At 43.7% G+C, this 22,445-nt stretch overlaps 3 protein-coding genes across 4 annotated transcripts; 1 reads left to right on the forward strand and 2 right to left on the reverse strand.

The window, feature by feature from the left end:
• Positions 1–59: 59 nt before the first annotated feature.
• On the reverse strand, positions 60–11,211 carry LOC134178288 (ornithine aminotransferase, mitochondrial-like). Of its 2 annotated transcripts, none has more exons than XM_062645141.1 (9): positions 10,889–11,211; positions 7,938–8,273; positions 4,255–4,377; positions 4,148–4,197; positions 4,007–4,085; positions 3,894–3,947; positions 3,774–3,833; positions 394–538; positions 60–319 (listed from the first exon to the last, which is right to left on the reverse strand). In XM_062645141.1, exons 1-9 carry the CDS (start codon positions 11,174–11,176, stop codon positions 159–161), a joined length of 1,296 nt encoding a protein of 431 aa, XP_062501125.1. In that variant the 5' UTR covers positions 11,177–11,211; the 3' UTR covers positions 60–158. The 2 variants fall into 2 exon arrangements, with proteins under 2 accessions (XP_062501125.1, XP_062501134.1); XM_062645150.1 differs by lacking the exon at positions 10,889–11,211 and adding an exon at positions 9,732–9,753.
• A 3,780-nt stretch (positions 11,212–14,991) lies between these two features.
• LOC134183568 (uncharacterized) lies at positions 14,992–15,832 on the reverse strand. Its single transcript, XM_062651183.1, has 3 exons — positions 15,694–15,832; positions 15,240–15,484; positions 14,992–14,997 (listed from the first exon to the last, which is right to left on the reverse strand). Exons 1-3 carry the CDS (start codon positions 15,830–15,832, stop codon positions 14,992–14,994), a joined length of 390 nt encoding a protein of 129 aa, XP_062507167.1.
• Positions 15,833–21,463: 5,631 nt separating this feature from the next.
• On the forward strand, positions 21,464–22,439 carry LOC134188833 (spherulin-2A-like). The gene has a single exon (XM_062657041.1). It carries the CDS (start codon positions 21,538–21,540, stop codon positions 22,342–22,344), a length of 807 nt encoding a protein of 268 aa, XP_062513025.1. The 5' UTR covers positions 21,464–21,537; the 3' UTR covers positions 22,345–22,439.
• The last annotated feature ends 6 nt before the right edge of the window (positions 22,440–22,445 follow it).

Below are 22,445 nucleotides of genomic sequence, written 5' to 3' on the forward strand. Positions count from 1 at the left end.
AATCAGGTATCTTATTACATCACAGTGATCATTTGTTAGTGTTTTTCTCTAGTAGCCAGTTCCTTTCTCATTTGTGTGTATTCAAGATATACAGAACACACACTAGGATTGACCCGCATCACTCAGTCAATAATTAGCAAACACAGTTGTCGTCACTACTACATGGCCGTTATCGTCTTCTTAATGATATCTATACATTCTCGCAGCTGCTCCTCTGTGATTATCAATGGCGGAGTGAATCGAATGATATCATTGTGCGTAGGCTTTGCCAGCAGACCGTTATCTCGTAGCTTCAGGCAGACATTCCAGGCATTATATTCTGCACCCAGAAAACAATTCGGATGTCGATAAAAATTAAATAATAAATAATTATTTATAACCTGAATTACTGACCTGCTCGATTGGGTATCACTACGGCGTTGAGTAGGCCCTTCCCTCTTACAGTCGTCACTTTTTCTTTGCTGATCATTTCGAGCTCTTTCCTGAAAATAGTTCCCAGTCGATCGGCATTATCGGCCAGCTTTTCTGTCTCTAACACCTACGTATTGTACACAGAGAGTCAGTGTGGAAAATAGGGAATTATTTTGGATCGGATAAACTGAGCCTAGGTAGGACGTCCATTAATTATGTATGGATTGATGTGACATGTAGCAATAAGTCCTGCCCCCACTGCACTGTGTTTCTCATAGTGTTGTGTTCAGCGAGGTGTAAGAAGAGTGAGCAGGCTATGAGGGCACAGACGACGTGCCTCTATGACACCACCCACTACCATGGCCTGGTCTGCGTTCCATTTCTTCACCTCACTCATTTACACATCATACCTAAAAATTCCCAAAACCCCGACTTAGGTTTGCAGTAACAAATACGGTAGCTACTTGGCGTAGACACAAAGTCATGATGTGTGTGCACCAACAAAGTCATTTTTCATGCAGTCATAGTAGAACGAAGATAAGTGCAGAAGAGATCTCACAGCAGAGTAACTGAAAGCTGAGACCAACTCAGGTAACATTTGTAGTTGTCGATGAAGTCTTCTTACATCAAAGTCATTTGAATACGTTTCTAGTCTCACGTATGGTCTAGGGGACAAATCCGAAATTCGCAAGCTGCGTTGTAACTTTCTTCCAACAATCTGAGGCTAAGATATATTGTAGTGTACACTTCTAGATCACCATTGACGTATGTTGGCCTTCGATCAGATGTGGAGGAACTGAGCGACTAGGATTCGACTCGCGCATGATGGTGTAATACCATAGTAACAAGTGCCTTTGGATGGCTCTCGCAAGCTCTAGATGACTTTAGCTGTTGACTATCGATTTCCGTTACGATTTACAGACATTAGAAGTGACCAACGTGTTTCAGAGTCATGATCGTGTTCATTGTCCTCGGAGTTCCTCTAGACGTAGACGTACGAAACAGCGTTTGTTTTTCAATAATTAAGGCAAAGCACAAAGGTAGCCTCTTCTACCATCCAGTTAGGATGCTAACAGATACGACAGCTGATCATGAGCTCTGTAAACATCCCTAGCAGTGTACGCGTTCTAACCTAGAGATGCAGCACATGACAGGGATATGAATAAGTCAATTCCGCTATGAGACACAAATGCTACCGTACACGAGAAAGCACAAATCAAATCACAAATGGCCTGAACTTCTTTGAACTTCCATTTGAGTGGAAAACACAAAATCCAGAAATGACACCCAGCAACAGATTGGACACAACACACAACACACACACACACACACACACACACACACACACACACACGATTGCCACAGTTAGGACAGCCACCAATCAGCACATCAAACACTGACTCTAGGACATTCTTGCAGCAGCCTTCTGACCTACATGTATACATGGACGAGAAATAAACTTTCAAAGATCTAGCAGTTGATTTGGTGCAGACAGTTGCAACATTCAATCAACATCAAAATTTCGTCCTTCCAAATTCAGCCTTGTTTATGTGGTAGCACTGTGTGAACTAAGCATAAAACAAGTTGTACTGTACTTTGCTTCCTGACGTAACCTGACATCTCCATAGTCAAAGTAAACGCTTCACACATCCATCCATCGTGTTGCTGCTACAATGAGGAAACACTGACCTAGCTGACAGAGCTCGAAATGAATAGAGAACTCTAAAAGCAGCTTGAAAGTCATCTGCTTTGTTTCTCCACAACAGCAATGGGTAAGTCACAACCAGTAATAGTGTATACTCACACCAGAGCAGAACACATCCTTTCACTCTGACTGTGACGAAATGCATGGATCGAGATAAGGTAAAATATTGCTTCGTGCAAGTCTAAAAACACCTTTAGATTACGAAGTACAGAACATAATCAGCATTATAGAAAGACGACATCGGTGTTCCGAGATTTGATTATGATGTCAGTGTCAGTGTTACACGAGGTCTAGTGCGCTAATATCAAAGCAGTCAACAACAATAGCCACACACTATATGTATATATATATATATATATATATATATATATATATATATATATATATATATATATATATATATATATATATATATATATATATATATATCCTATTTCCACCAACGGCTTTCTATTAAACTCTGGTTGTATAATGCAAAGATAATTCTAGAGAGATTGTCTGTAGATTGCTCTGATGACGTTCTAGACTTTTTGTAGAGTGGGGGGGGGGGTTTGGGTTGGTTTTGGGTTAGTTTTTAAAAATATATTTACTGTTGTACTTCAGTTGCCAGCTGTTGAAACACAAGTTGATAGAGTATGGATTCTGATCCCAGCAATCGATCCATTTTTGTGCTTGGTGCATGTCAAGTCACTGCTCTCTTACTGACAGAGACACTTTTTACAGTTAAAGACAAGTTGTAGCACTTTCCTGGCACGAGAAGCACTTGCAGGCCTACTCTGTTACGGAAGGAAGTTACACAAATTTAACGTGCGCTAACATACTTATTATACGTGTACATAAGCAGATCATACATGTACTCAATCAAGGAATGCTTCGCAAAACGTTCTACAGTGTTTTCTACGAAATTCCTTCGATTACGAGAGAGAAGCCTAAAGTTGAGCGGTTACCATTGTAACACATAGCCAGAAAGATGGTCTCGCTATGGGTTTCCTCCACACTTGACCAAAAGACCAACAACCGTGTTTGTGATTGTTAGCACATCAGTTAAAACATCTGAGTCTCAGCTTGTTGGAAGAAAGTTACAACGTAACTATTTCTGAGGACACTTGTCCTGTAGACTAATAGCCAGACCCTTCCCCGCCGCGTCATACTGCACGAGACTAGTTGCATTCCATGATTCCACTGGATGGTTGCAGACCGTAATCAATGGAACTATCTCTGATATTGTCATAAGTCGTGTAACAAACAAACAGGTGCATTACAAACTTTTGGACCCAGAGTGAGAGCAAACTATAGGTGACTTACTGGACAGCTACAGTACGTTAATTCCAGCTGAGGTTTTCCTTGGATAAATCATGTACTAGGAGGCACCTACTCATGAAATTAATTAACACCATTGGAAAGCCCATCACGTGCTGAGAGACAAACTTTACACATCATTTACGCGTAGGAGTGGACGCTTTGTCCGAACACATCCATCACTGGTGTAGTATTTGGTTGGACAAACAACACATTTGGTGGGACATTGTCCGATGTCCGACCGCTATTTTCCACACTGGAGGGCACACACAAAAACTCACAAGATTTAACAATTAATTTAAGATTTCATAATACCGTGTCCGGTCGCGATGCGTAACTGTGTGAGGATGATTCTTACCTTTAGAGCTGCAATGCCAACTTTGCATGCCAGAGGATTTCCTCCATACGTCGAGCCATGCTGCAACAACAGACAGCAACTTCTCGATTAATTAACATTTGAAAAATCGGCATTCCTCACTTGGCCGGGTTTGACACACAGAATTATCTCATCGTCGGCTAAAATTGCACACAACTAAAAAACAAACACATCGAACACAAGATTGAACAAGAGCTAGACGATGATAGTCAAACCGGAAGGAGGCCTCCAGATAATGCTTTACTCAGAAGCAAAATGTCGGGTCTCACTGATTCGTGGTCACACGCCAGACGCCTATAAACATCAACGAGGAAGGCATTGTGACGAGGACGATGAAGAGAGGACAATCGGCTGACCTTCCCGTCCGTCCTAATCCAGTCTGAATTTCATCTGCTATGAACAGAACCTGCGTACGAATGTGCACAATATTACAACTGTTTGACTTGTTATTTGTCATGCTGACCTTGTGTTTCTTACAAATCTCTTGAACGCCTCTCAAGTAGCCGTCGCTGGGTATTATCACTCCGGCTTCTCCTTGAATGGGCTCAACAATAAAGGCAGCGGCATACGGATTGCTTGCAGCTGCCTGAAACAACAAAATACGATCTCTGGATTAGTGTGCCATTTAAGGAAGAAATAAATGATTATCTTAGTATGAGTATTACAACAAAATAGTTGTATTTTCTCTCCACTATCATCCCCTTCTCTTCCCTACCCTGGACCTCCTTACCCCTTTGTTCTCATTCCATGTCCCTTTCAGTGTCTCTCTCTCCACAACTTATTTCTCCTCTCTTCTCTCACCAATTTCACCGCTCCTTCCTCACCTTCCTCTACTCAGACTGTTTAATTAATTCAATCAGTCATTTCCCCCAAACCAACCACCTGTAGGTTTCGTGTCTTCAAAAACATACAACAAAAGGCCCCAGTATACAGAAGCACACCTACTCCCGACATAATGTCAAGTCGAGTACAACCGTAGATTCATAAACACACTGCTTCCATCTGGCAAGTATTGCTGAAACATTATATCACACAAGTCTTAAATCTACTGTAAATGACAAATGTTTCATCAGACACACACGTTTGTCCTTTTTCTCAATGTGAATTTCCAACAAAATTAAACACTCGACGAATTGTTTGCATGTGCTGCAACGGAATCCAACGTACAATGACACTAAACAAGTACTCTATTACTGCGACTTGCGGGTGCTACCGACAGAATACATCTCCAATGAAAGGTGGCTTGGTGGAGTTTGATAAAGATGAAATACTTTTCATTTAGAAATATCAAACCAATGCCAGTGACAAGCGGTGTTCACACTACCTCACACCACCGTCTTTTTGTTATTTCAACCAAGCTAAATCATGTACAGGAACTGTGACATCAACCATTTCACCCGTATCTAGTAAGTATGGCAACACACCTCACAATCGGTGAATGTGCAGAAGCACAGTAAGGCCACATCAAAAAATTCTTCAATTGGGGTAACCCGACCGACCATCTTTTGGAGATTGCTTCGAATTTTTCTTGCAGCAAGTTTTTCAACATGTTGCATGCATATGCGTCTATTATAGGGAATGAAGCTAGTATTGCACAGTTTACACAACACGTGCCATGCCTGCAATTTCTGTCACGGTTCTGGGTGGCAATCATCCATTGTTAGTTAACTAGATTCTAGAATTCTGTGGGTCAAAGAGTCGTCTCTGCTGAAAGACATTATTCGCATGATAACGCCAGACATGATGTCTATGCAGACAGCATCAGATCCAAGAACTCACTATGATGCAGTATGTGCTGGATGACAATGTTGCATTGCAGTTACAGTTTGGGAGATGTCATGTATTTTTTACTTTAGAGGATGCTACAGCATTGAGAACTTGTCAGCAAGTTCTGGCTGAACTGTGAAAGTGTAAACAAATGTGCTGATGCGGAAGGCATCCGAGAAGCGTCTTCCCCAGCCACCGACATGGATTGTCTGGTTGCTGACGTCCGGACTGCTGGCCTCGGATTCCCGGTTGGTGTCTGTGACAGTGAGGGTACAGTATTGCTCGTGTGCTGTGCATGATCGAAAAAAATTGTGTCAAAAATTCCGAACGACTGACGGTGATTTTTTACTTTATGTTACCTGAAACAAAGAATTTTCGGTGCGGCCTAAAGTGGCTCTTTTTGTACCACATCTTACATTACAGCATAATCTACCATTATATTAAATATTACTCATCCCTGTCTTCTATTTGAGCACGGTCTTTTATTACTGGAAATACAGCATTAGTTATTACGAGTGGAATCAGATAAGAGAGCAAAAGTTCACTTTTACTATGCTTCTGTTTACACCATACCATCCTCGCATTGATCACATCCTATTTCGCTATGTCTCTCGAATGTCCGTCTACGCATCCCTCAAACAAGATCTCCAGGTCCTGGAGTGGCATATCCCAACAAGCTAACAGTACACCGATTGCAACAGATTTCTGGATGACATGGCAAGGACAGACAATAGCAAACATGTACGCCAATCTCAATGCAAGCAAAGATACCTTCGGAGTGCACTATGGGTGGACTTGCACTCCAGGGTAGTGTGAACACTGACTCTCAAAATGGGCAGAATGAGCACAGTCATCATACTGTAGTTTGTAATGCAATCACGTGACCATAAAAATTAAATTCTGTAAAGGCCGCATCCAAAAATTTCTTCATTTCGAGTACATAAAGTAAAAATCAAAGTCGGTCGGAAATTTTTTCATTTTCAATAAATTTTTCGGTCATCCACAACTCACGAGAAGTGGACTGCACAATGTACATACTTGGTACCCTCACTGTCACTGACACAATCGAGAATCCAAGGCCAGTAGTCCTGAGGAAATCGATAATGTCAGCAACGAGATGATCCATGCAGGTGGCTGTACCACCTGATCCAGATGTCAGTTTGGCAACCTAAAAAAATACTAGTCGTGAAATTAGTAGATTCTCAAAACATCAACAGATCAGCGATACCAACCACCTAACTTGCCTAATGTGATGATTTAAAATGGCTAATGAAGACAACAACAGTATTACAAATTTTCATACCACAATAAGTGCTTTTGACACGAGTTCACTAAAATTTTAGTTAATTAACCTAACCCGAGGTGTGCATGCGCAGGATTACAGTACTACCTCTGTAGACCAAAGAACGACCTGACAATTATTGGAATGCAGCACATGCAGTCATTGTTATGACTGGTGTTAATTAGCGTGCCAGTGCAGTACTGTAGACTTGGCAGTCTACTCGCACGTGACTGTTCAAAGAAAAAAGACACTACGGCAGCAGGCGTATGAGAGTCTGAAAACAAAAGATGAACACTTTTTGCAGAGATCAACGTAGTGTTGTTGATGTAAAAGTAGCTCAAGAGCCGCACTACGAGACGCATTTCAATGCGGTGCCGTTCATTGCCAAAGAAGAGCAAAGAAAATGTGCAAAACAAACAGTTTTGATCCCTGCTACTGCAACAAGCATCAAATTCTTTGCTTCCTCTGGTGGCAGCCTCTCTACAACCGAATCCACGCGAAGAGAAGACATGTCTAGCGGGTACGGTTTGGCGTAGAAGCAAAGCTACCGATTTCTGTGTACACGTATTGCGCGTGGTCTTTCGTTACATTATCTTTTAAACCTTCGAGATACTGCCGAAGAGCTTGTTCTCTAGAGTTCTCCATGGCCATAATGATAAAATTACGTGTGAGGTTAGATTAACCCCGCCTATAATTGTTAATTAATTGTGACATCTTTCACGCAACAGCAACTATTTGTCATAGAGGCAAACACTCCGATGTTTTCTCTATCTAAACTATAACGTTTTTCTGGAAAGACATCAGGCTCTGGTAGAATGGTAGCGTCGAAGCCCTCTCTGTACCCACCCATTCAATCACGACAACAGTCACACGATTTACACTGCACTGAGAGTACCCGTGTTTCTCGCAAATTCGGTAAACGTGCAACACACTGATGGACTGTCTAGGAGCCGGACTGCAGCCTCGCAGCTTCACAGTTGTCGTGTCTCTGCACAGACATGAGCTATACTTTTTTTGTAAAACGAGCCTTGCTCCAAATTGTAACAATTAGCTTGCAAAAATTAATTGATTTACTGTAGTACCGTACAATTACTAACCTCTAATTCTTCCAGGTTGTCATACGGGATCTTGACAATGCCAGGAAGATTGGGTCCGTAGCCACCAAAACTGTCCGGATCTGTCGACGCGCTGATAACTCCCAGTGTGCGTCCTGCAAAGTTATCGTGTGGAAAGATGAGCTGTGCACAGTCTTCTGGCACTCCCTTTACATCGTATGCCCATCGTCGTGCCAATTTCATGGCCGTCTCCACTCCCTCTGACCCCGTATTCATTGGAATCAACTTGTCGTAGCCAAATAGTTTAGTAACAAATTCTTCAAATTCGCCTAGAGCGTCGCTGTGAAAGGCTCGAGAACACAAAGTAAGCTGGTCAACCTGCACATCAAACTTTGAGTGATGAAACAATGTTACGTAAACACAATCGAAGAAATAATCTTACATGCTAACTGACCCGACCAACTACAAACGGGTACATTCATCATCTCATTGGGAAGCTCCTATGTAATACAGATGTTTCATGCCATTAGAGTTTTAGCATGGTTGCTTAATTATATCTGGTGTGTGTGTGTGTGTGTGTGTGTGTGTGTGTGTGTGTGTGTGTGTGTGTGTGTGTGTGTGTGTGTGTGTGTGTGTGTGTGTGTGTGTGTTAGCTTTCTATCTCTTCCCTAGCAAATTATACAACACTCCTAACCATCTACTATAGATGAGAAAATTTCAGTTACGTTGGTACCAACATCTGTGTGAGTTAGCAGTCATACTCTCACTGTCTACTCAATTTCACTGACATTCATGAGTAAATCAGCAAGTCATTAGAATGGTGTTCATCACTACATAACATTGTTACCACTAACCTAATTATAAAGTCAATGCATGTGTGCACGTGAAATCCAATTCCACAAATGATATTGGGCAAGAAAGGCGTGTGAAGTATAGTAAAATGCAAAGTTGACCTAGTTGAAATATTTGCTTCGTGTGCAGCACACAGTCTGAATTTGAAGATCTCAGGAAACATTGCAGCAATGGAAGATACTCTACATCTACTCTAACTATTCAGGGACCTCCTAGTCACATCTAGAGCCCCATTTACACAACATTATGGGACTCAGGCCAAACCCGTGACTGTGTGTTTACACGACAGTTATTCGGGCAGAGTTGGGCCCACAGGAACGGCTCACTTTTGAAAGCCGGGTTGGGCCCTGGTTATGATATAGTTAAGCCCATTGACTAGTGCGGACATGCAGTTAATCATGGCGGAAGATCGTAAACTCATTTCACATGCCTTTCAAGTAATTTTAGTTAATCGAAGGAAAGTTACTGAGCACGAATGCCCAATAAGTGCCGTCACCTCTTCATCAGTCCATAGTCTGCTTCTACAGACCACATGATTGACTCGCACTTGAGACCCTGCACATCTAGCTGAGATGCCAACGGTGACTATGGACGTGTGAATGCAAAACAGAGCTAAGCCCGGGACACAATTTAGCAGGCCTCGTGTAAACTGTCACAGATAGTTTCAGGATGTCGCAAGGACCTCGGCTTGCGGGAGGGTGACTACCCTTACTACTACATTGTCGACATGTGGCTAAAAACATAACACCACTGAGGCTCTCGGAATATGTGTATCAAACCCTATCAGTAATGCTATTATAAATAACAAAATCCTTCCCTAAGCTTCCATTGTCGAGGCAGCTATTGAGAGACTCTGAGCTCTGCCTACCAAATAGAAGCGTCAGTGTCCACCCAGTGTCAACACGATTACAACTCTATAATAGTATGGCACCCCACTGTATGTGTCGTGTTGTAAGTCACTATTTACCCACCAATCACCGTTACCTGTTTCAAGAGAGCTGCTACAATGGCGGTGTGTGTGTGTGTGTGTGTGTGTGTGTGTGTGTGTGTGTGTGTGTGTGTGTGTGTGTTGGTTTCTATCTCTTCCTTGTTAAAGGAGCGTTCCAGAGATATGCACTAGCTGCTGGCTCCGCCTTTGCTCGCTAATGGGAAATCCATACTAACTAATTTGGGTATATTTGAGCGCTATCTCAGAGCAAACCCAACAGATGCACGTTAAGAAGAACGTTTAAAAACTAGAAAACTGACAAGGCCATTTCAAGAATTTCGGCCGCCAAGTGAAGCATTCTTGCACGCCATCAGATCACGTGAGCCTTACTGATGCTCCAAGAGCGGAGGAAACCGTCGTGCTACTTTCAGACTGTCACCTTTTCATGCCATTTATTTCCGTCCGGCAACATTCGAGAGAATTGGCATTTTGTGAGATTCTTTGATGCTTTAAAGGCAGTGGACACTGTCGTCGATCTTGTACTAACAGTTTATGAAGCACTCATCTCTACGCAGAAACACCTTCCGCAAACTCCCTCGATCACTGGACCTCGCTATTTCGGCTGTGCACTACGCGGTGCACTGTACACTAAAGCCCAGTTCACAGCCTTAAACTCATTAAAACTCCAAAGTTGCCTATACTGGCTCTGTTTTAGAATCAACGAAATCAACCTTATCATAATTGAATTTAATTTACCTATTGAAGAGATGTCACATGATACCCATTACGCCGTGCAGACCCCTACCACTCTCGAGCTATGCGCTGAATTCCTGAGTCCATCTAATGTGTGAACGGACTTTAGTTCTCGGGAGTGCACAAATTACACAACACTCCATCATAAGTTAGCTGCAGGGGAGCGGAGCCTACTGTAGATAACAAAATTTCAATTATGTTGGTATCAACATCTGTGTGAGTTAGCAGCCACACTCTCACTGTCTATTCAATTTCATAGACATTCATGAGCGAATCAGCAAGTCATTACAATGGTGTTCATTAGACATTGTTATCCCTAACTTAATTATGAAAGTCAATGCATGTGGATCCCATTCCGCAATGTTTAGGCAAAATATTTGAGAAAGGAATGTCCCGTATAGTAAACCCACTGTATCAGTTACGTTGCAAATTACTAAATATCTACAAATCATATTGTTACCTGTTTCAAGAAAGCCGCTACAATGGCGGGGTGTCTGTGTCCTTGATTCACAGCCGAGTATGCGCTCAAGAAGTCGAAGTAGCGTCGCCCGTCGACGTCCCATACAAAGACGCCTTCGCCTCTGCTCAACGCGACCGGTAGAGGTTTGTAGTTGTGGCCGCCGTAGCGAAGTTCGCGCTCAATCACGGCTTGAGTGTTGGAACTAGGCTGGGCAGCTGAGAAGGAGGACAGTCGCCGAGCAAAGGCGTTGGCTCGAGAGATACGAAACCCGTGGCCAAAGCGAATCATGTTGCTTGCTAGTCTAGAGAAACGCGCGCTAATAGACTCTAACACAGCTATGAAGGTCTCGCGTTGCCAGACTCTCTCTCGCCGCGCCCGAAAAAGGGTCTGGCTACACGAGACTACGCAAGCTGGCAATTCTATTTGGATCCACTCACACACATTCCGGATATATAACCCTGATAAGTTTACCGACTGTCTAATATGCACGCGCCGTATCTATTTTCGTACAGTATGTCTACATGCTAACCAGATCGTGGGAATTGCGCTTTCGAGCAGTATCACACCGGCTAAGTAACAGTGGTTATTGAAAGGAGAGCTCCAGTACGGGGAATGTTGGTTGCTACGAACCATTTTCTTTGCAGAAATCGACTTTCTTGAGAAACAACTGACTGCAGAAAAGCAGCTATCATACAAGACGGCGGAGGTTTGTACATTTTGCTAATTAATTGATATTAATTAATTAACTAATTATTAATTTATTAGAATAAAGTATTTAGTAACATTAAAGCACAATTTATGTATTTATGGCAGTATTTTGTTTAAAAACTGAACCTTAAATGTGATTTAATAAATAGTAATTTATAATTTACTAGATGCATGCCCCGTCCTTCGGGTATGGACAAGTAGGGTTCTGACGGAAGAGGACACGTCACGTGCAATCTCTGTTACGAGGTCCCGGATGTATTGAATGAAAAACTCGAATCTTGCTCTTCGCGCTTGTTTCGATAGAAATCGACACACTCCTCGTGTAGCGCTTGCTGTAGACAACGTTTAGGTTGGATATGGTACAAATACAATCAGAATTTGGAGAGAAACGAAAGTGCTAGAAGAGTAGCTAGAAATATTCCATTGTTCGAAGCTTTGCGAAGGGCGACGACACGTACAGATTACACAGGACCGATGTGGGCGTGTGTTTGAATGAACTGGATTGTGTAGCGTTTGCGTTATCGAGAAATTTTACGCGGGGTCAATCCCTCGAGAGGGAACCCGATCCATAATTTTTTTAATGTTTTATGCAAACCTTCTCCTTCGTGTGCTGAGTGTGCGTGCCGATTTCGGTTGCGAACGAACAAAACATTTGGTCACGTATTGCGAACACAAACACACACGCGCGCGCACGCACGCACACACGCCCGCCCGCCCACACGCCCGCCCGCCCACACCCCCCCACACACACAATTTCAGCTTCATATATGCTAGATAAGTGTGAGTGTGTGTGTGTGTGTGTGTGTGTGTGTGTGTGTGTGTGTGTGTGTGTGTGTGTGTGTGTGTGTGTGTGTGTGTGTGTGTGTGTGTGTGTGTGTGTGTGTGTGTGTGTGTGTGTGTGTGTGTGTGTGTGTGTGTGTATTATTTCTGAAGAACCTGTTTTTTATCATGTACTCTGCTGTTACTGCAATTAATTTGTTTTATAAGAAATGTATGGCAAACAGGCAGGACTACGGGAGGTTGTTGATCTGGACAGTCTGTTGCCACGTACAGAACACAGTATTTCATTAGCCTAAAATACGAGGCAATCCATGATCCATTTTAACAATAAAATTAAAACACACACACGGAAGATGCCTATTTCTCTAATGGGTGCACAGTTTGCTGGACATAAAACAGGAATGACTTGTTCTGAACGCTCATTCTGAAAACTCTACAACCTGTTCCTCTCTTTAAATCAAGGAATATGAACATAAGCAGTGTAATCAACTCAAAAACTCTTCTATTCTTGTACAGTTTAGATGGCATTAAGGGTATTTGTTTTCAAACTTATTGTCAAATTGTGGTTTCTCTTTGCTCTCTGGTGGATTTCTTTGAGAATAATGTTTCTGTTGAATATGGTGGTTGTAGTTTTGGCTTTCATGAACAAACTTGGACATCCTGCTGATGCTGGATGAGTAGAAAAGGATTTGAAGTGTCGTCTAGCTACAGTAGTAGATTAATTGCATTCGAATCTTTTTCTTTTGTTTTCTGACTCCCACCTCTTTACCAACATGTACATGTGTAGAGCAGAAAGCAGTCGGTGCTGTGTACCAGGTGAATGGATTCCTTTGCCTCGTAGTGTCCAATAATTTCTACTGCAGCTATGTAGCTGTCTGTGACATGTGACTTTCATGCAGCCCTATAGCTTTCTTGATACCTTTAGTGACCTGTAGTACTCTTTCAATGACGTCCCTTGACTTTTCATAGCTTTCTCTGTTAATTGGTTGTGCTTGATCTCTTTTGAAATGTATTGCTAAACTCAATGTTGTTGTCAGCTGCAGTTGCCACTTCAGTTGTATCACAGGAACAAGGGCAATCTTTTCAAAGGAACTTTTGATATCTCCGTCAGACCAATTCACGCAGATGAAAAGAGACTTGAGATGTTATTCTTCTGCTCTCTGGTGGACACCACTCTAGAAGGAAATGGGTTGGCAGTGTTGTCCTAATGCCACTGCTGCAAAGAGCTGACGGCCTTAAGGCGATGGAATACGATGGGATAGTTTGACACTGCCTTTGAGATACTTCATTGCTGCTTGCAAGTTTGACTTTGCATTTCGATGGGACATGTACACTCACCCAGTTGTCTATACTATCCACGTGGTATTCTTATCTGACTGACTAACAACAGCATAAACGTTTGGGTCATCTGTTGCAACAATGTTGTTAGATGGAACGGTGTTACAGTAAATCTTGTACAGACAAAATGATCTAATCTGTTTGTGGCAACAGATATTAAACGTTGCTAGTAATACAGTTCGAGAGTCTGTGTGAGAAGATTGAACATTTGTACCGCATTCCAAGCTTTAGTCCTTTGGAAAAGATGTTTTTCATGATGCGTTTGCTAGCCTCTGAATAATTGTTAGTATAGGTGCCTCGTGTGGGAAATTCTTTTGGAAACACACAGCCCATTCTTTCCTTCTTTGCCAGTAATCACCTAGTCTTTTTTTAATGTCTGAAAAGGGCTGTTGTCTACTTCACGTTTGATTTCAGTCAGTGCTTGCATGCTCTCTTGGGAAACAAGTCGTTTGTTAGTGCCATACACAGTGCCGGATTCAGGAATTTTTGAAAGAGGGGGTTCACCGTTAGCAGTTATTTATAGCATTACTAATTTTCTTTTAGTAGACAGAATTACCCTGCATACAGGTAATTCTGTCTGTGCCACAGATACCGGAGTTTGAGCTCCAAAAGCCATCTCCATGTACTTTGTAAAAATGAAAGACACATAGATGTAATTCCGCCTGAGGCCATGTACTTTTTAGAGCAATCCAGACGCTTTCACAGTCATCTGTCAATAGTGTTAGTGGTCCAAGATTTGGGCCTCTTCCAAAAATGCATCCTTGTGCTGTATGTGGCACAGTGCTGTAAACCCTGCTGACAAGGTAACAGCGCAAATTTTTGGGTCCACTTTACACACATCCCTGATATATAATCCGGATAAGTTTACGATTCACATGCCGACTCTCTGGTGCACGTGCCGTATCTGTTTTCGTACAATGTACCACACGTAGTCTCTAGGCGGGTCTACACGTAGTCTCTAATCTACATGCAGTCTTTAATCGATCGAGGCAAATGTACTTGTAAATGTATTATATCTAGATATTGTTGTGTAATTTCACAGCCTACAAACTACAATGATCTAGTACTTTGCAGTGACGTCGTAAATGGACTGGCCATGTACGTACTGCTTGGTATGCATGTTCCACAGATCGCTACACTTGCAAACGTTAGAATATTTACGCTCAACCTGTAATCCTAGCATATAGTCAAGGTAGAGAAGCACATGTTCCGTCGCAAGCCAATCGCGTTTGGAGACTTGTGAAATACCAAACAACTGTATTTCTACTAGATCCCGCTCAAAACTAGAACACAACAATACGCATGCGCACAATTGTAATACCCCGTCTAATCCACTACGTTACACTCCACCTAATGTCCTTAGATTAACTAACATTTCACAACCTGATGACTCTTAATAGTACGTATAGTCGGGTAACTTGGCTGAATGTACTACTCGTCCTGACCTAGTTGTGATCCCGTCGGACAGGCTGTCATGTTCCTGGTTAGCATTCCCGTTGACCGTGGTGTGTGTTTGTCGCATGACCTTAGTTATCGCTACTTCATCCTGCAAGTCATCCGGAGGGCGGCTAACTGAGTTCTCGTTAGGTGTAGCATTGGTAGTTTCCTCACACTCAGCTTCGACTTTAAATCCAGGGTCATCTGATCGGCATGCCGTCTCCAAACTATCTCGTTTGCACGGACTCGGTATGACACAGGCCCTATTTGTACAGCAATCTCTCCCTGTATTCATGCATTTCCGTCCTGAGCGATAATTCCGGACAACACTTGCTACAGATAAGGTTTGTTGTTATCACTAAACAGCTTACTATTCACCGTCCTATACGGACATCAAGTTTCAAAAGATCCAATTTTGTCCGAACGTTGAGCCCGAACATAAGCTGCGATGGGGCTTTCTATGGTCCGTGGTGGCCTGTGGAGACACTCGGTACGCTAGTAAGAACTCGTCTAATTTGTGCCAGTGAAACTGCCCACCAAACGTTCCGCAAGACCGTTGGTTGCCGGGTGATACGGAGCTCCGTTGATGTGCCGTCTGCCGTTGCCTTTCATAAAAGATTGAAATACTTCCGACGTAAACTGGGACCCATTGTCGGTCACTAGTGTCTCCGGGATACCCATTCTAGACATTACCATCCGCAGCTAACTGTTTTCTCCGCTGTAGTATTTCCAATTTTTATGATTTCCGGCCATTTTGTGTGAGCATCAGCAAGTACCATGTACATCCTGCTGTCAATGAGGCCAGTGAAGTCGTCAGTAACTGTTCTGATTAAAATTTGTCGTTCGATATTTTCTACAGTGAGTACATGTACTAACACATACATGTAAAAAAATTGCGCATACGTCTACAGAGCTTCTGAAGACCTTTCTGCTTGCAGATCAGGTTTCTCACGTTCTATAGCTCTCACCCTGTCGCAGCGGCAAACAGAAAAAGCTGTGAAAGAAACTTTGTGTGTAGATAGACTTGCTAGAGTCAAATACGGTGTAATAACTCTAACTAGGCACATAGTAGGGCGTTTCCATGGTTGTAAGACACATAAAAACTTGACAGACGGCGACCATAGGTAAAGTCTAGGACTTCTCGTCACCCATCGATCGCCACTAGTAAGCATCCGGGAACGCTGAAACCGTGGTATTCTTGTCAACCGTCTAGACCGTGACATCTTTCGGAACACCGGTTTGTGAGTTGAAGTGTAGTGCATGATGTAATAGCGAGAGTTGGGCATGCGTAGTGTTGTCGTGCTAGCAGTGGACGTTAAAGTCGTATTGGCTCAGTTCATTCACCCAATGAGACACGCGTCCCAGGTTAGTCCTCGCAGCACTAGTTCCTTGAGGCGTTGGAATGTAGATGGCGCATTACGTAGACCGAAAGGCATAACTTGAAACTCGTAGTGACCGGAATGTTTAGTGAACGCAGTTTTAGGCCGAGACTCGGCGTCTAATTCGACTTGCCAATAACTATTGGCAAGATCTAACGTCGAGAAAACTGCGCACCGCCGAGAGCTGCCAATGTATCATATACTCGCGGTATAGGGTATGCGACTTTTACGGTGACATTGTTGAGACGGCGAAAGTCAATGCAAAACCAAAAACTTTCATCCTTTTTGGGTACCAAAAGGACCGGTGACGACCATGGGCTAGAACTTGGTTTGATGATATCGTTTTCTAGCATGCTCTGTACTTGGTGTTCAGCTTCCTGACGAAGCCAAATGGTTGTCGATACGGTCGTTGTCGCAAGGGATGATGGTCGCCTGTGGCAATATGATGGCGGGTTACGTTGGTACGTCCAATGTCGGATAGTCGTGTAGAGAATAGGTTGGAATATCGTTCCAACAAGTTTTGAAGGGCTGCCCGTTGAGCTGACGTCATCTCACTTTGTGACTAGTCGAACTGACTCCAGTCGATAACCTTGCGCGTAGAACAAAATGCTGTCGTATTCGATACCGAGCAGTCCATAGTTTGTAAAGGCTGTAGAGTTGTAACGGCACTGAGATCAGCGTCGACGCAAACGCGGCCTAACGTCTTCCCACGATACAGCTTGACGGTGCCGGCCAAGTTCAAAATGCGGACAGGTATTTTACCCGAACGACCATTAACTATAGCCGGAGCTGCAAGTAACCCTAACTTTTCTCCGAGTTTGTGGTCAGACTCGAACAAACAGTCGTTACTGTCGCATATTATCTCTCCGCGTTCTCCAATCAAGGCTCCTAGTATACAATCACTTCTCGCTGGTCCGGCGTAAGGGTAATATCGTCTAGTAAGGCGACGCGGCAACCCTGTGTTCGAGATGTACTTCTAGTCTGTCCTTGAATCGGGATCAAACGGCCTTGCCAATGCAAACAGTGCTCACTAAACAGTACATCAATTGCATTCTGTGTCAAGAAGTCAACTCCTGGTATTACACCTACACACACGTTAGCAACAAAAAACCCCGGTGTTCTGTTTCTAAGCATCCAAGCTTCACGGGTAAACGGACCTCTTCCGTTACAGGCAAATGCTCACCATTAGCCATTTCCAGAGTTAATTAAAGACGATGAAGTCAACGACAGGGTGGTGGCGAAGGACTCGGATAGAATAGAAACACCTGCTCCTGTATCCACTAAGCAGCGTACTTGCTGTCCTGCAATTTTAGCCTCTACATACACCACGTGACTATCAGTTGACGTGTTTGTTCCTACTACTGCACTTGGCTGTTGTCTATCACAATCAACGTGGACACCCGAATACTGTGGTCGTGGTGTATTCCATTTGCTACGTTTACTATCTGCTACAGCCTTTCAAGAAGGGCACTGCGATTGGTAGTGACCAATCCCCCCACATCTCCAGCATTCTACAGTCTTACGAAAGTCCGCTAGCTAGCCCTTTGCCTTCGTTGCCTCGCTGTCCTAATCCTCTGATTGCGCGGTAGTGGCGAGGCTTGTCCCCGAAGACTTCCTGCAAGGCGGCGGTCATTTCCTTCATCGTCGTGCAGCGGCGTAGGAAGCAATTAAAAAGTGGTGCGGCCTAACGCGCGTTAGAAGGCGTGGTCATTTAGCGTGCGCTACCATTCGAAGGTGTGGTTAGTTATACACGCATGCAGCCTCCGGTCGCACCGACTCACCGCTCCTAAGGCCCTGCAGCCTTACTTATCACTTATCCAGTTGACCCTTCCACTGTACATGTAGTCCAAAGAAACCGCGCCTACTAAAACGTACATCATGTACACGTAGCCAGCACCATCTGAAAGGCACGTGGTGGTGATCACATGCATTTAACGGACGCGTCTGTGCGCTGTACAGCGAGCAATCTAGCGCACGTTAAGTTTGCTCGCATTCATGCTAAAATATATTACTTATTTAATCGTCACAACTAACAACGGAAGTTACCGGCAATGAGCAGCTGGCGGAAAGCCACTTTTTGAAAAGTGGGGCGGCCATGGCCGCCCCAGCCGCTACGCTTCCTACGCCACTGGTCGTGACTAGCTGTTCGTGAAAACTGACTCCTGGAATTGATGAGGACGACTTCACTGCCCGTTCCTCCGTACGACGTTTGGCTTCCGACCTATTGATTGCTTCTAATTCGAGAGCGGCCTTGACTGCATCTTCCAACGACTTTGGTTTTGCATGACGAACGCGTATGTAGAAGTTATCCTCGGTCAGGCCATCGACAAATTGATCGCGTGACAGCAGATTTCTTTGTGCAGACGTCATTTTTGGAAAAGCACGGGAAGCCAATGTGCGAAGTGTCATGGCGAATTCGAGAAGTCGCTCGTCGTCCCTCTTGGTTCTTGCCCTGAACTCCGTGCGGTAAAGCTCCGATTTGTCCAGAGGTTCAAAATGAGAGATGAGAGCCGATTTCATCGAACCATACGAAGATTTCTCCTCGGCGGTTAGTGACCTGCAGAGTTGACGCGGGTATAGCCTTTTAGCCGTAGAGCAAGATATTGTCGCCGTTGTGTATCGTCCCACTCGTTCACCTCCGCGTGCTCAAAGTCGTCTAGCCAATCACGCCATCGCAGATCAGGTCGCATGTGAAACAATCCGGCAGCACCGCCGGGCGTCGTTTGGCCGAACTGTGCTGATAGAAAGAATGAAGCAACTAGTAATAGCTACGTACAACAAATAATGTACGGTGCTACTAAACTCTACTGCTAACTTAGCTTAGATCTAGAGGTACAACTGTATCTAGTAAACTAAAGATAATCGCAGCAGAAAGCGAAGACTTTGGGCGGTCTAAATTCGAGATGCCCAAACGGACGTGGAATCGCGTGGATCCGTGGATCCGCGTTTTCCGCTGTCCAGACGGCCCAGACAGAGACTTGTTTATCTAACTGTTACAGTGTTCTCCCCAGAATATCTTAAAGGCGTGACGGCGTAGGCGTGGCTAAATAAAACACACTTGTGGGCGTGGTTATTTCGAACGTGGTCGTGGTCATCTGAGTGACGTTTGATGGCTTTGCGGTGCCGTGCTAGAGCAACATACGGTGCTTGTGTTTGGTCTAAAACGTTAGCTGTACAACATTTCTATGTGTGGACAGAGTACAACACGAGCAAGCTATCACTAGCCTTCTAGCTAGCGCTCCACTTTTCATCCGGGCTACTTTCTAATCGCGCCTCCCAATATATTCCAACCCAATACAAATCACAAAATCGATTGTAATAGCTTTAGTTAGTAACGTAGCACTAGTAGACAAGTTCACTAAGCAGTCGGTGACAATTAAGTGCGTTTTGGCGTCTGTAATCAGTGCATTGTCTTACATCCTGTGTAGGACAATGCCTCCTAGATCGGCTTCCGTAGGGTGCCTAAAACGCCACTAGAAGAACGAGAAATTGGGCTGTCACTTCAACAACGCAATTCGACGCATTGATGTACTTTATCTTGCGACTTTGTATTCTCTCAACGCACCAATAACGACTGCACGGCACAAACGGCTGCCGAGGGTGTGACTTACATACGGATTGGAATGTGGGCGAATACGCCACCAAATGACGTTGGGTCAGATTCGAAACAACGTCATAAGTATATTTTGGACATAGCGATCTCTATGACGTTGCTTTTGGACTTTCCACAACAACAACAGGTGTTTTAGTCGTTTAGACAAGAACCCAAACCACTGGTCTCCCATATCTTGCCTAACACATAGATATATAGTAAGGCGTGACAGGCATGAGTCAAGGCGTGGCGGGCATAAGTCAAGGCATGGCGGCGTTAGGTGCGGGATTGGGCGTGTCCTTGTAAAATTTAGCCAAGGCGTGGCGGCCCGCCACGTCTTGAGATGCCTGGGGAGAACACTGTGTTAGAAACTCAATTAGCGCCTGGAACTAAATCAGTTAGGGTCAGTGCACTTTCCGGCCATTCAATTCTCAATTTTTAGTTTGATTAAAAATTGAAAGTACATCGTGCATTTTTTGGACCAATTTTTATCCAAAAATTAAAAATTACAAAATTGAAAATTGATTTACTACATATAACAAAATCGAAAATGCAAAATTGAAATGACAGCTGCACTTTCCGGCCAAGTATATTCTATTAATCTTCAGCAACAACACCTAGACGTGATGAAGCAATTTGATTGTTGGCACTGTCTTCTTCAAGGTGTACACTTTAGGTGACAATAGATAAACAAACAGCTCAAATAGCTATCACCTACTGCTGATGAAATAGCAGTTAATAACTATGCAGTAACCATATATATGATTCTCTAGCTAGAGAAGCAAATTCTTGTCTAGTTGATGTGGCGTAATTCGTCGATTATAGACTTTCACTGGAGAGATTGGTTGTAACAGACTTGCGGGTGTATACAAAGCAGTTAGGGTTGTGGCACAAGTGTACATAGTAGCAAGCTATCAAAAGATAATAATTAGCACATGATGAACATGGAGAGCGTTTCTGTTGAATAAATTGAGCGCCTTGTTCTTGCTGACTAATTAATTGTTACACCTATGGTCAGAGCCACCATTTTCTTCAGCAACAATACCTGTACTGTATCCAGGAGATGGTGAGTGCGGAGTTATACATTTCAATTATCACTGTTGTGCACTTATTGTAAAGGTCACACCTAAGCGTGTTAAACTAGGCGGAAGTGGAAGGGCTAAAACATATCACACCATGGTTTCTAAACCATATATAGTGTGTTGTCGCGCCAATAACCACATTCCACCAGTGGTTTATTAATTAACTAACCAATACGTCAATGCCACAGGCACTTTACTAGAAGAATGACGCACATGACCATCTGTTTACCTTGAACCGGTTCTAGATAGTTTGTGGGCTGGAGCGCAAATCACTTTACTAGACGTGCCGTAGCTACTGTTCACATCTACAGCAGATCTGCCGGTTGTCTCACCATGAACATTAGTTTAGTGGTAAATCCGAATCCAGAAAGCTGTAGCGTAAATGTCAGTGGAAAGGAGGTGCACGTCATCACAGACGAAGAAAGAAACACATTTGGACTGAACGACGCTAGGCTCAAAGAGGCTGTTGAGAAAACCTTTGGAAAAAGACCGAACGATGTGTTCCTATGCAGCCCAACTCCTTGGGGCGACCTCTACAAAACTTACAATTGGAAGCAAGTCAAAACCAACATGATACCGTTCTCGGCCGAGATCACTGAAATGACGGCGCAACCGAGTATTGTCAAGACAGCAAAGTTCACGAACAACAGCAGCGACGCAGCTACGTATAATGTTGCCGTCAGCGAAACGGTGAGCAACACGTCGACCAGTACATGGAACACAGGAGGAAAGTTTACCACGTCTCAGACCATCAAATACGGTGTCAAAGTTCTTGGCATTGGTGGCGGGGGCGAAACATCATTTTCCTTCGAGCATTCGTGGGGAGAAGGCGGTTCGAATTCACAACAAGTTACGTTGGGATCAACAGTCGGTGTCAACGTAGAGCTTCAGCCAGGGAAAGGTAGAGAAAATGTTTTGACAGCTACTCGAGGGGTGATGAAAGCCCGAGTTACATACAAGGCGCATCTGAACGGTGGAATAACTGCCAACTATAATCCAAGATATAAAGGTCATCACTTCTATTGCTTCGCTGTGGCTCATGTCATGGCCCAGGCTGGTATTTCTAACAGCATCACGTCAACCGAAGACATTGAAATCGGATACTACTCCGACAGCACAATTGACATCAGAGATCTCTAATAGACGCTCCCTGACTCTGGCTATCTGATAAATACGTTACAACCGTTTGTTGTCTAGTTAGAACGGTTGTTTTCTGACTCAATGTATTCTGCACGGTAATC

Source organism: Corticium candelabrum, chromosome 1 (genome assembly GCF_963422355.1).
Source record: "Corticium candelabrum chromosome 1, ooCorCand1.1, whole genome shotgun sequence".
NCBI lineage: Eukaryota > Metazoa > Porifera > Homoscleromorpha > Homosclerophorida > Plakinidae > Corticium > Corticium candelabrum.